Here is a 14637-nt window from a genome sequence, read left to right as displayed (position 1 = left end):
GTTTAAAAAATGAAAAGTTGGTGAACATTTGAAGACACATTTCCTTTCAGTTCAGACTCTGAAATTTTCAAGCATGCTCCAACTTGTTGTTACCTCTGTAACAAAATGCAAACCCCCACAATTTAACACTGAAAAAATTAAATTTAAAATTAAGTACAGACATTGAAAAATACTGAACGCATGGGCTGTAATTGAAAATGTGACTAAGAAAAGGAGGGAGGAAAGAAAAGGTGATTCGGTTATGACCTTTTAGTACTATTACTGTGGATAGATTTGCTCCCCATTCAGTAGAATCCTTCTCTTCAAGATACAACATTTCCACTCATCATAAGAAACTTTTGGGAGGAAAACAAGGCATTGATTGTTGAACAAATACAGCACAAAGGACTAAGCAGAAATCCCCTGTATTAAGTTATGATCTCATTTTACTATTATCTAGTACTTCCATTAAAAAAAAATCAGTGTGTATTTCAACCTTTCTATTATTTGCTCTCACATGCATGCCCTCTTCTATTAACCACTATTAGTACATTAACAGACTGGGAAACTCAGGCTGAGAGTGATTTTTCTTAAAAACACGAGTGAGATCCAGCTGAGATGGGATTTGGAACTCAGATCTTATTGGATCAATAGCTTAGCTATTTGTGCTGTTACCCAACTTTTTAAAAGTTGATTGGATGTTTCAATTTATTAAATGTGCACAAATCTGCTTACTAGTATTTTTTCCCCTAAAATTGTACTTTTCATTGGTGAAGGCACAATTTTTAAAAATATGTTAACTTTTCTCACATAATCTCCCAGCTGCTAAAATGGTACTCACCCACCCCCCCGCTTGAACACACACAATTGCAATAATTACAAATAAGGCATTTCTTTTCAAATAGACAGGAATTAAGTGAAATTTAAATATAGGGGAAGTTAGGTACAGCAGTGTTCAGGCTGCTTGATGAAGAATGTGATGGGAATGTTGCAAAACCACACAGGCAACCCAGAATCCAGTCCCAGAAACCTGTGTTTTCACCCCAGTGATAGTTTTATATAGGATTCAAAGTGGGACACAATTACACAGAGGTTTCAAGAAGGTTCAAATACTGTACATATTACATAAGGGTTGTGACTAAGCCAAAACGTGCATGAACCCATGATAAACACCTGCATCATTTGTTCTGCTCAACAGCAAAAACCTCCCTAGTTTTAAGGAAGATTCCTTGCACACAGAAATCCAGCAAATTAAGGAGAAGCTAGGCTAGATTCCTTCTCCTAGTTTTCTGTATAATATATATATAGAGAGAGTGAGCATTCAGGTCCCCACCTATGGTCTGAAGTACTACATCTCAGCGAGAGTTTACCACCTCAGTGAGCGCTGGGCCTAAACCCAAGATACTGATCTTGGTAGATGATTGCTCAGACCCATAACGAACACTTTTCATGACATCAACAGAACAAGCAGAATCATTCACTTGACAGCAGCCATTTTGGTCATACAGTCAAATATCCTCCTACATTCTATGTTAATTACGACAGCCTTTCATATATTTAAAAAGTACAGGGTGATTCATCATGAAGTATACAGTTTCCATTTATAGTGAATGGGAACTGTAGACTTCATGATGAATCACCCTGTATTATTATGTATTTTTCTAGGAGTATTACCCACGTTTTCCCTAGGTTCTACTTTTTTCAGCCATCCCTCACATTTTGATTCCTAGATCCAAGTCCTCTTAGATTTGCTTGCTCCTTTCTTAAAACAGCATCGCCAGAGCTTGAGCGTTAGTCTTCTACGAAGAGCCTCAATTTAGACTGAATAAGGCAGCAGCATTGCCTCCTTGATGTTGCACACAGTGGCTCAGACCCACAAATTGCCACACGGAACACACATGTATCTCCATAAAGAGATGGATGGTGGAGTCAGCCTGAAAAGTTGCCCTCGTCTGTTTGGCAGGTGAACACAAACACCCACCCACCCCTGATTTGACATGGATCTCCATAGGTGTAGCTCTGGAGTGTGGAATGCCAGTTTTGGGCGATGCAGTGGATGTGACCTTTGTATAGTAGGGTACACTCCAGCCAGGCAAAAGCACAAGGCCTTTAGGGTTGTTGCCTAGGGAGCGCCTCATTTAACCCCTAGGTCAGAGGTTCCACTCTCGGTATAGTTGCATGAGGACCTTTGCTTTTCACCTAGCACAGCCCCCTTTTGCATGTAGGAGAGTGATTGGAACCGGGAGATCTGCTTCCGTCCAGATCACCCTTGCTAAATTGGGGTATGCCAGTTTTAATAGTAATATCTTTAAAAAGTAATTCAAAACAGCATTTGCTGCCTTTTTGCCATTACTTTGGATTTCATTTTAATGGCAATTTGCCGTTATATGCCAGTTTGCATCTTACCAAACTGTGGTGGCCTTACTTTTTCAAAAATAAACTTTCATTTTTCATACCTCTCTGTGAAGTTGTATGACGTTCCCTACAACAATTTACTCCGCCACTTTAAATTCTAAGGTGCATCCACTGAATGTACTTTGCAAGTTTTACAACTGGAAGTAATAATGGGGAAATTAACACATTCCCTGAGGATGCAAATAAAGTGTTTTTATGAAAAAGTAGACTCACATTATTATTATTTTTGGAATATGAGATACAATTGCCTGGTTTGTAATGTAATTTGTTAATGTTTTTGTAAAAATGTATGGAATGCAAATTATTATACAAATAGGATAACATGAATTACTTAAAGGGTTATATTGCTCTTGAATTTTTGTGATTTTACCAAGTGGCATTCTTAAGTTTGCATCCAAAGAACAAGAAGTGGAACTCTGCTTGCACAATGGGGCTTTTCTGGCTACCTCCTGCAAAACAAACCCTACACTTTCCGAACCACTTCTGTCTAGAAGAGTATGGAATGGTCTGTAGTGGAAGAGAGAAACTGGAAGAATTTATCAGAGCTGCCTTTTGACACAAGCCTCTCTACAAATTCAGAATAAAGGCCTGTTCAGATTATAATATCATCTCCAATGCTAGGGTTATATGTTTTAATACTCCCTCCTACACTGTTTTTTTTTAAGTTGTTAAGTTTGAACTAGCATGCTAGAAATAAAGAGTATACTCTACATCTCCCCCATATAGATTAGTTCAGGAGTTCTGAAACTGTGGTCCCCAGGCTATCAAGTAGTCCACAAGCTTCATGCAGGTAGTCCTTGTGTGTCTGTGAAGGAGAGCAGGAGCAGTGGCTATAAACAGCAGATGCCGGTGGAGTGATGCCAGCCCTGTGCTGCTTTGCGAGGCTGGGAGCTGATCTGAATGAATTTCCCGGTGAGTCATTCAGCTCAGATCCCAGCCTTGCAAAATGGTGCAGGGCTGGCAGGGTGGCGTGATCAGTGCCCCCTGGAAAAATGTGCCTGGGGCCATCGCCCTGGCAGCCCCCCCCCCCCCACGTTACACCCCTGTAGTCGAAGTTGGTCTACGGGAGCAGGGCATATGGGATCTTGTCCATTGGCAGACCCAGTTCCAAGTTCCAAGTTCAATCCCCTACTTAACGCTTTCAAAAGATCTCAAAGGAAGTACAGTCAATTTAAAAGACTGCTGTGCATATTGCCAACCATCTATGGATATCTGACGTAAATATTTTACAGTTCAATGCACTAATTGTACTGTTGCTTATTGTTTTGATACTGGCAAACCAGCAAAACATGGCCATCTGTCATGGATGCTTATTGCAGGGGGCTGAACTAGATGGCCCTTGAGTCCCTTCCAGCTCCATGATTCTATGGTATGGTGAAGGGGTGCTATATCTGACGCAAAGGAAACAAATATGGTTCAGACAAGTTTTTTTTTTAAGAGAGTCTCTTCCATTAAAAATGTGATGCAACAGTCACATAGACAGCTTCATAAAAACTGTTGACACTGACTAAAGTAGCAAACAAGACATATACAGCCTTTAATAAGAAAGACAATATCCAAAAGAGCCAAGTAACTGCTCATGAAATAACTAAAAGATTAATAAAAATAATCCAAGGCTCTGGCTGGCAAAAGGGACTGATGTGGGAAAAGAATATACTATAACTGCTATTTTTTCTTTCTTTTATGCTTCTTCTGAAGCATCCATTACAGGCAGCTTTTGATGACAAGATGGCAAGTTCAGTTGTTGCTTTTTGCTCGGATCCAATATTGCAGCTTACTTTACAAACATTGACATAAATAGTCTTTGGAAAGTGCAAAGGAGCATGTTGTAACGCAGTCTCAAAAGTACAACCTGTTGCTACTTGGAACCTTACTAAAACAGAGGTCACTTGGTTTCGCTCTTAGTATGGTTCTATCTCATCTTCCTTGCTGACTCACATTCCTCTGCTAAATAAAATTTAAAAAGTTTAAATATTAAAACACGACATTAGAATGATACACATTCTACAACATGCAAAATAAATATTTACTCAATTCATTTCTCTCCCTGCCCCCCCCCCCCAAATTCCTAGGACACTTGTATATCACTTTTAGTAATCACAGACTGCTGAACTCTTTTTCCACCCGTACATTTTGGCAGACTGTACAGGCGTAACCCACCTGCTGTATCTACCCCTACAAGTGGAGTGGATTTAAAAATCTCTCAAGGAGAGGGAGCTTCATGGAGGATCAAATGGGGAACAGACTGAAACTGTCTCATATTCTATTCCATAACAGTCAAAGACTAAGAGCAGCTGGACTTCAGGGTCACAATGACCCCGAAGAAAGGACTACATGTCCAACATGTCTACAAAGGCTTTAGGTCTCAAAAGGGCAATCACTTCCATGCCAATTGCAGAACACTTTTGAAACGCTGGGAATCTTTGGGTGCAATAACTCTCTGGGCAGTGTACCAAGGCCAACAGTAAATCCCCTTTAGGATTCTTTAGTTTTGGGATTCTTCAATTACATATACCTTATGGGAGTATAAAGGAGTCCCAAAAGCTAGGCCACCTGGGAAAAACGCATCCAGGTGTCAGGGTCTCTCAAGCCACTTAAGCCTGCTCAAAACTTCATGATGATTTGATACAAACATGTAGATGGTCCAGTTATCAAACAAGTTTGTTCTGTTTTTCAGAGAGCATTATATTCATGGGTCACTACCATCGGGGCATCAATTATTTTCCCATTACCATTCTACAGCTATTTCATTTTTCTAATAAAGGCAGTAACTAGGATGGAGTTACAGAAGAGCAAGCAACCTATTTATTTTGTGCAAGAGCTCAGTAAACAACATCATTTGCTTCAAGCTCCTGTTTTATTTCTCTTAGCTTTAAATACAAAAATATTGGTGATTTAGAAAATGGCAATAGCATGGGGGGGGAGAGATATTTTTCTTTCTATTAGTGCAGTAGCAATTGGAGTCAAGGCACCTCCTCAGGAACATGAAGAAAATAACTCAGCTGTAGCTACAGGAGTTAAATAAAAGTAGAAAATATCATGCATGATAATGAAGTCTGGTTGCTCATTATAATGCTCTCGATTTTCATCTTACACCACAGGAAATATTTTGTTCAGTTCATTCTAGTTATTTCTATTTGGCAAGAGGACCTAAATTTAAGGTTACAAAATTCATTATGGATCTATGCTCCAATGCTCTTAATAGCTGCACCAAAAAAGGGGGGGCGTGCTTTTTCATCATCACATCATTATTTCATATTGAAAATGGACCTCTCACATGTAGATCCCAGTGGTGAAATTCCGCAGCTACAGTTCAAAGTAAGCTGGTATTCTGGCACTACCCTTAGTAATTGATGGAAGGAAGCACAGAGGCTAATTTCATCCCTATCATCAAATACCTGTTTTCTGATCTTTCAACATGCCTGAGACAGTGGCACAAATAAAGCATTTCATCCGAAGGATTAGAAAAGGGCATATTGCGAAAAGAAAAGCCATCTCAAAAAGCCACACAGCCGGGCCTGGCTCCTACATATACAGTACGATACAAGGAGATATATGGGACTCTGATATTTTATTGGTTAGGGTAAACATGGAGAGTTCTCAGAAGGCAAGAAGGTAGCAGATATATGCAAGTTTCTTCTGAACTTTTGTAAACTCAATGAGGTCCTGTAGCATTCCCAATCACCCCCCAGCCTTGCAACCTTGGAAATTCAGTGCATTGAAGACCCTACGTCAAATCAATTAACACTGTATGTATGTATAAAAATGGGACTCATTTGGGGACATTGCATGCTCTCCAAGAGACCAGTCTCTCAAAAATTACCTAAAGGTTTGATGTTTTCAGTGCTGAAAAAATGCAACCAGTTTTATAATTCTTAACATTTCAAATACAAACAAAGTTAGTAGCGTGAACACTCAAGGAAACAAGACCAGCTTTTAAGTAGCGAGGTGAGTTACTACTGAACAATGCATCTGTATAGAGATGTTGTAATGACCGAAAAATGAGGATGTATAATGAGCTGCGCTTGGCTTTCTGCCTATTGTTTTAAATATGCCATAGGTCTTCAGTATGCTTACGGGGAAAGACACTTCATTCCCGTTTGTGAGATGTGGAACATTTTTCTCTCTAACCAACAACTGTAGTCAGTATGTGCTCCAATAGTTACAACTATCCAAGAAGTAGGAATAGTTAAAGCTAGGGCTAGGTGAGGAGAAATTTGATAAATAAATCAAATCCTCAATTTGTTCACCCCAGCAGAAGCAGGTGAAACTGAGTGGGCTTTGCAGATTTTTGGTTCCTCGCTGTTCAGAGACCCTGTGCACACTGCAACCCACTGCATGGTGTAAATGGGACCTTTCCTGCTGAATACCAGAACAGCTGCTTGGTGCTGGCAGGCAAAGACTGACTCATGTCAAGCAAACTGCAGCCTCTGCAGTGGCCTTTATGAAAAGGAACGCACCTGTCAGGGGTTTAGGAGCAGAAGCACGGGCAAGGGAGGAAACAGAGAGCGAAGGGGAGGAGGCAGAAGAAAAGATGAGTGACGACGACGACCCGAGATCTCCTAGTCTTTCCAGTGAATCAGAGGATTCACAGAAAGGAGCACCAGTGGCGAGGGCAAGGGGGGAGTCTAGGGGGGCACCCCAGGAAGACAGAGCCAGAGAGGACTCAGGGGGGAGCAGCTGGAAATCGGGACCAGCGTCACCGCCAGGAAGCAGGGAAGAGGAAGGGAGCCAGGGGGGAAGCGCTGGCAGCTCACCACAGGAGGGAGGACATGAGTCAGGAGTGGCCACACCTCCACAGGAGGGAGGACATGAGTCGGGGATGGCCACACCTCCATCGGGGAGCGAAGAAACGGTTGAGAGGAAAGTGGAAGGTTGGGCGCGCGCGCCAAGTTCAAATGCAGAGGAAGGCGGCGCAGTAAGCAGCCCCGAAAGAGAGCCAGGTCCTAAAGCCCGGCGCAAGGAGGCAGGAGGGTCTGGGTCAGCGTCAGAAGAATCCCGGAAGGAAGAAGCCCCGGGGGGTAGAGGGACCCAGAGGAGGACAGTCAGGAGGAAAAGGTGGAGCAAGGCTAGGATATTAAGTTGGTGCACACAGGGCGGAGACTCAGACGGAGCTTCGCCGACCTAGCTACTAGGCGTAGAGTTGCGCGCAGCAGCGTGAGAATGGAAACTGTAATTCAATAAAGACTTTTACTTAATGACCGCTGGCTAGCGTGATCCTCTGTGAGCTAGGATCTTCAAGCAGCTCTGACAGTAAGCTCCGTCTCAACTTGTGGGCATCTACAGCCTCGAGGAGGGGAGAGACACAGGTGCCTACTAGCAAGCTCACGAACGGCAGACGACATGACGGCTGAGCAGCAGATAGAGGAACTCAGAAACGCGGTGGCACAACTGAACGCCGAGGCTCTAGCATCCAGGAAGAGGGAGGAGGAAGCAGCCGCAGCCTGCAGGGATCTCCAGGTCAGGTTAGACGTGCTGACAAAGCAGACACCCCGGCAGGAGGGCATTGGGTTGGCGAGACGGACAGGCGGGCTGGTCTCTCACTTCGATGGGAACCTGCAACAGTATCCCAACTTTAGAGCCGACATACTGTGCGCACTGCAACTGCTGCATAAAGACTTTAGAGATGAACAAGAGAGAGTGGGGTTCATCATGTCCCATCTGCATGGGGATGCGAGAGCATGGCTACGCAATTTATGGAGAGATAAGGATCCGGCGCTACAGAATGCAGATGCCTTTATTAAAGCAATGGATGGGTGTTTTTTATCAAGTATTGACGTGGATCTTGCACGGAAGGAGGTGCATGGGCTGAGACAAGGGAGGGCCAGCGTCAGGCAGTACCATGCCCGCTTTTTCGCCTTGGTCAGTGCCCTGGAATGGGACAGAGATTCGGCTCCTGTAAGAGACCTCTTTTGGGAGGGGCTGCATAACTCGATTAAAGATGAGATCGCCAGGGGGGAGAGACCCCGAACCACCCAGGAGGTCGTTCAGAGGGCACTGGCAGTGGGGGTGAGGCTGGAAGGACGTCCGTGGAACAGGGACGAAGGGCGTGGAGGGCGCGAACCAGCCGGGGGCCCCTCCTTCTTTCCCAGGGAAGCAGCGCGGACGCAATCCACGCCTCCGCCAGGAGGAGGAGCCGAACCTATGGAGGTGGGAGGTGCAAGGGCTCAGTCAGCAACCAGAGCCCTAGCACCAGCAGCAGTGAAAGCGAAGCCTCCTAGAGGGAACAGGAAGTGTTACGTCTGTGAGGAGCCAGGGCATATGGCGAAAGAGTGTCCCCAGAGGCCCCACAAGCTCACTGCAGCCTCAGCAATGGTGACTGCAGCAACACAGCAAGGAGGACCACAGCAGGGAAACGAGGCTGTCTGGCTGGAGGAAGAGGCACTGGGGCCCAGCCAGACGTGTTAGTGACGCAGTCCCCAGCGATTTTACAGCCCGTGAACCCCCTCCCGCCCAAACCAGTAGTGAGGCTCACAGCGTCTCTCCAACTGCCCAATGGAATCACCATGGACGTGCCAATCACCATTGACTCAGGCAGCAATGCGGACTTTATAGGGCAGGACTTTGTCGACAGGCACGCTGTGCAGTTGCTGCCGGCCACACTGCCCCTGCAGGTTGTCACGGTGGATGGCAGGGAGCTGCTCGGGGGGCAAGTGGTGAAGCAGACGCCACCAATGGTGATGCGACTTGGGAATCACAGAGAAATCATCAGCTTCAACGTCACTCGACTATCTGACACGCCCATTGTATTGGGCATGAGTTGGCTGGACAAGCACAGCCCAGCGATGGCTTGTTACCAGAGGCAGCTGACCTTCGGCTCTTCCTTTTGTGCTGAACACTGCATCGTGCCCAGGCAGGAAGGAGAGGAAGAGGAGTCACAGCTGCTGCTAGGCACGCTGCAAGCGATTCCACACAAGTACGCTGAATTTTTGGAAGTTTTCTGCGAGAAGGAGGCAGACAGGCTACCCCCTCACAGACCATATGACTGCAAAATTGACCTGCTGCCGGGGGCGGCGCTGCCTAAAGGGAAACTGTATTCCATGTCAGAGGACGAACTGCAGGAACTCAAAGAGTTCATTGACCATAATTTGCAACGCGGCTTCATCCGGGAGTCCAGGGCAGTGGGGGGCAGTCCCGTATTCTTTGTTAAGAAGCGGGACACGCCCCAGAAAAGACTGGTAGTGGATTACAGGATTTTGAACAGTCTGACTAGGCCATCGGACTTCCCCATGCCCCGTATTGACGACCTCCTGGCAAAGGTACGGAAGGGCAGAGTGTTCACCAAGTTGGACCTGCGGGGGGCGTACAACCTCATTCGCATGCGGGAAGGAGATGAGTGGAAGACAGCCATGTTCACGCCACTGGGGACCTACGAATATAGAGTTATGCCTTTTGGATTGCAAAATGGCTCCCACGTTTTTCAAGCGTTTATGCATCACGTGTTGGCGGGACTTCTCTACAAGACGTGCGTCTGTTTCTTAGATGACATCCTGATCTTTTCGGAGTCGCAGCAGGAGCATGACGGACACGTCAAGGAAGTGCTGAGCAGGCTAAAGCAACATAGGCTCTACGCCAAGCTGGAGAAGTGCCAATTTGACGTGCCGGAGGTGGATTTTCTGGGCTACAAGCTGTCTGACAAGGGGCTCGCCATGGACAGCGCCAAGGTTCGAGCGGTGTTGGATTGGAAGAGTCCGCGCAACCGGAAGGAGGTCCAACGGTTTGTCGGCTTTGCGAACTTCTATCGCAAGTTTATCAAGGGCTTCGCGATGCAGACAGCGGCCATCACTGACACGCTTAGCTCCAAGAAGAAGAAGTTCGTTTGGACAGCGCAGGCGGAGCAGTCCTTTCAGGCACTCAAGCGTCTCTTCGCGTCGGAAGAGCAGCTGCTTCATGTCAACCCCAGCAAGCCGATGAGGGTGGAGACAGACGCCTCGGACAGAGCCGTGGGGGCGGTCCTGTTGCAGAAAGACCCGCAGGGGGTGTGGCGACCGGGAGCGTTTTACTCCAGGAAGCTCAGCAAGTCCGAACAGAACTACACCATCTGGGACAGGGAGTTGCTGGCCATTCACGCAGCGTTCAAGGCGTGGAGGCACTTTCTGATCGGCGCCAAGCACACGGTGCAGGTTTGCACGGACCACAAGAATCTAGAGCACTGGCGCACGGCACAGTTCCTGAACCAGAGGCAGATACGTTGGGCTGAGTTCTTTGCAAACTTCGACTTCCGAATAGAGTATGTCCCGGGGGACACCAACATCATGGCAGACGCTCTCTCCCGTAAGCCACAGTATCTGGAGGACGCAACGCCAGCGGCCGCCATGCACATCTTCGCACCAGCAGTGTGGGCGTGCGCCGCGGCGACCGTGGACCTAGAGGCGGTGCGACGTGCGTTGCAGGAGGACTCCTTCGCACAAGCAAAGATGGCAGAGGTGCAAAGGGGCAAGGCAGCGGCCGACGGTTTCCGGCTACGAGATGGATTGCTCATCCGAAAAGGGGCCATCTACGTGCCGGGAGACGAACTTCGAGCCAAGGTGCTGCAGCAGCTGCACGACGCGCCCACGGCCGGGCACTTTGGCAAGGAGAAGACGGTGGAATTAGTAGCCAGGGATTTCTGGTGGCCTGGTATGAGAGGGGAGGTCGCAGACTACGTGGCGAGGTGCGACACCTGCCAGAGGGCCAAACCAGTGCACAAACCGCCGGCCGGACTGTTGGAACCGCTGCAAACTCCGGTCGAACCTTGGGAAAGGGTGGCTCTGGACTTTGTCACGGATCTGCCCAGCTCAAGGGGCAAGACGGCAGTGCTGGTGGTGGTGGACCTGTTTTCCAAGATGGCGCATTTCATTCCGTGTGCGAAGGTGGCCACGGCGGAGCAAACCGCCAAACTGTTCATAGACCACGTGTTCAAGGTTCACGGTCTGCCACGGTCTATTCTGTCCGACCGGGGGCGGCAGTTCATCTCGAATTTCTGGCAGAAGCTGATGGGCTTCCTGAACGTCAAGATCAACCTGGCGTCGGCGAGACACCCGCAGACCAACGGGCAAGCGGAGCGGGTCAATGCCATCATGCAGCAGTACCTGAGATGTTATGCAAATCAACAGCCTGCGACGTGGGTGGATTACCTACCGCTTGCCGAGTTCGCCTACAACAACACGAAGCACGTGTCCACGGGGGTCACGCCGTTCTTCGCCAACAACGGGAGGCACCCCAGAACCTTCCCGGGACTGGAAAGAATGGGGGAGGGGGAGCCGCAGACAGCAGATGCGTTCGCGTCGGAGCTGCAGGAGGTCCACGATCAGCTGAGGCGCCACCTGGAGCTGGCCAAGCACGCATACAAGGTACAAGCAGACAAGCACAGAAGGGTTGGAGAAGAGCTCCACGTGGGAGACTGGGTTTGGTTAGCAGCCCACGCAGTGCCGGCCAGGTCGTTGGCCAAGAAGAAACTAGGGCATAAGCAACTGGGGCCCTACCAAGTCGAAGAGCAGGTCAACCCGGTAGCTTTCAGACTGGCACTTCCGGAGGGTTCCAGAATGCATCCGGTATTCCACAGATCGGTGCTCACTCCCTACAAGGCACCGCACAGGTTCCAGGAACCCGGAACAGCACCGAGTCCGGTCAGAGACAGAACAGGGCACGCGGAAGTGGCACAGAAGGAGCGCATCAACGAAGTCACTGAGATTTTGGACTCCAGATGGGGGGAAGAGGGGGTAGAATACTTTCTCGCCAAGGAGGGCACCCCGGCCAGTGCGAACAGCTGGGTGCCGGGCTACGCCTTGGACGAACCTCTCCTCAAAGACGAGTTTCATGCCCTCTTTCCCCATAGACCTATGCCAGCAGAATATTTTGACGACTGGCTTTTCACGCCCACACTTTCGGCCAGCACTTTCCGGGGGTTCGACTCGGACGAGGACCCGACACAAGACGTCCGTTCCCCGGAGGGGTCACCCTCGGGATCTGCATCAGAACCCTCGTATTGGTGGGACGATAGGCCAGAGGAGCAGTGGCGCAGACGGTGGCTGGAAGGCCCAGGACGAGCAACACCGACAGGAGGAAGTGAGGGAGAGACGGACATGGACGTTTTCGGGGACGACCCTGGTTTCGAGCACGGCGGCACAGAGATGGAAGCGGAGGTGACTGTCGTCGACGAGAGCGGGGAGGAAGACCCGGGAGACTTCAGATGGAGGCCTGCCACGGGAAGCGACCGATACCCGACGTTCGTCCCTTTGCAACAGCAGCCCCCAGCTCCAGCACCGGAAGGAGGGGAGGGGGGAATGGGGGGCTTCGAGGGGGGGATGGATGTCAGGGGTTTAGGAGCAGAAGCACGGGCAAGGGAGGAAACAGAGAGCGAAGGGGAGGAGGCAGAAGAAAAGATGAGTGACGACGACGACCCGAGATCTCCTAGTCTTTCCAGTGAATCAGAGGATTCACAGAAAGGAGCACCAGTGGCGAGGGCAAGGGGGGAGTCTAGGGGGGCACCCCAGGAAGACAGAGCCAGAGAGGACTCAGGGGGGAGCAGCTGGAAATCGGGACCAGCGTCACCGCCAGGAAGCAGGGAAGAGGAAGGGAGCCAGGGGGGAAGCGCTGGCAGCTCACCACAGGAGGGAGGACATGAGTCAGGAGTGGCCACACCTCCACAGGAGGGAGGACATGAGTCGGGGATGGCCACACCTCCATCGGGGAGCGAAGAAACGGTTGAGAGGAAAGTGGAAGGTTGGGCGCGCGCGCCAAGTTCAAATGCAGAGGAAGGCGGCGCAGTAAGCAGCCCCGAAAGAGAGCCAGGTCCTAAAGCCCGGCGCAAGGAGGCAGGAGGGTCTGGGTCAGCGTCAGAAGAATCCCGGAAGGAAGAAGCCCCGGGGGGTAGAGGGACCCAGAGGAGGACAGTCAGGAGGAAAAGGTGGAGCAAGGCTAGGATATTAAGTTGGTGCACACAGGGCGGAGACTCAGACGGAGCTTCGCCGACCTAGCTACTAGGCGTAGAGTTGCGCGCAGCAGCGTGAGAATGGAAACTGTAATTCAATAAAGACTTTTACTTAATGACCGCTGGCTAGCGTGATCCTCTGTGAGCTAGGATCTTCAAGCAGCTCTGACAGCACCAATCATGCCACAGGTATATGACAATATGCATCTGTGGCCATGCCTGAAAAGCCCCTCCTGGAACAGGAAAGATCCCACAATAGATTCTGGTGGAGTCCAAATTGGGTTATGTCCAGAAAAGAACCTCCCAATCTAGCCAGATTTCTGCATTAGTTAGAATTCACAAGGAAGGGGAGCAGACCCAACTTGTGTATATTTCTAGGATTGAAACCTAGCACCTTTCCAAGTGGGCACCATTTTGTTTCAACCTAAATATGGACATTGACAAGACTTTAATGAGCCTGCCAGTATCCTTTGCGCATGCAGTGCTACCCTTTCCACTATTAAGCCCAGCAAGATACTAGTAAGTGGGGGAGTTCTCCATAGTGGAGCTCTGAATTAGACTGACAATATAAGCTCCTGCATTTTCTTAGAGGCAGCCGTCTACTTCAGACTAAATAAGCACCTATTTCCACACTAAACACTGTTGGGAGTAAATTGCTTTGTACTTTCAATTCTCTTACAGTTGGAAAGAGGCATCTATGTCAACCTTACAGTTTGTATTGATCTCAAGTGTGACTCAATCCTTTCATTCTGCTCATTTTCTCCTGTTCATTGTGTCAGAATGATAATCAGAATAGTAACACACAACAGGGACTTATTTTGGGAACATATAAATGAGAGTGTTTCTCATTTTGAAATCTGTTTTCAGCTTAAAGAAAAATGTGGCAGGCTGTTGACAAAGGTCTATTAATTTTGGGGGGTGATGTTTTTAAAATCTTCCAAAACTAGTTTCCCTCTTTTTTTAGGGTGACCACTGATTATTTTTGGATATGACATCCAGGATATAAAATAATATCCAGTGATAACTGAAATCTATTGGCATTTAGTTCACTTTGTTTCAGTATGTACATTGAAAGCACTTCCATTTAGTTCATTTTGAGGAGATTTGCTGAGTTCTGAAGCAGCAGGAAAAAACAGGGACTCAACACTTGTGATTAATTCAATGAGATGGGCTTATGGGCTGATGCAAATACTGGAGGAAATGGATGTTCTTTCTATTTTTAAATGAAAAGTGAGGGCGGCAATGAGTCAGCATGTTTCATGCCTGACCATGCTTGATCCTCAATCAATTTTGCCCTCCATTAATAAGCGTTGTTGTTTTTTTACATGACC

At 48.1% G+C, this 14637-nt stretch overlaps 1 protein-coding gene and 1 long non-coding RNA gene across 12 annotated transcripts in view; both read right to left on the bottom strand.

Moving 5' to 3' along the window:
• MBTD1 (mbt domain containing 1) overlaps nucleotides 1-14637 on the bottom strand; it is a 56003-nt gene that overhangs the window by 4187 nt on the left and 37179 nt on the right. For 2 of the 11 annotated variants that reach the window (XM_083487142.1, XM_083487139.1), the window contains one exon: nucleotides 3903-4341. The exons of 8 other annotated variants lie outside the window; for them this stretch is intronic. In XM_083487142.1, the coding sequence (XP_083343268.1) occupies nucleotides 4307-4341 (35 nt within the window). In that variant the 3' untranslated portion in view covers nucleotides 3903-4306. Of the gene's footprint in view, nucleotides 1-3902; nucleotides 4342-14637 lie in introns of those variants that run through there. One more of the 11 variants, XM_083487143.1, reaches the window with a different exon arrangement.
• Nucleotides 5140-14635, bottom strand: LOC310699456. The gene is made up of 2 exons (XR_014522090.1): nucleotides 13482-14635; nucleotides 5140-6854 (listed from the first exon to the last, which is right to left on the bottom strand). It is a non-coding gene; the product is annotated as an uncharacterized lncRNA (long non-coding RNA).

The sequence above is a fragment of the Podarcis liolepis genome (genome assembly GCF_965112155.1).
Source record: "Podarcis liolepis genome assembly, chromosome: 2".
NCBI lineage: Eukaryota > Metazoa > Chordata > Lepidosauria > Squamata > Lacertidae > Podarcis > Podarcis liolepis.
This window is presented reverse-complemented; position numbering and strand designations above follow the sequence as displayed.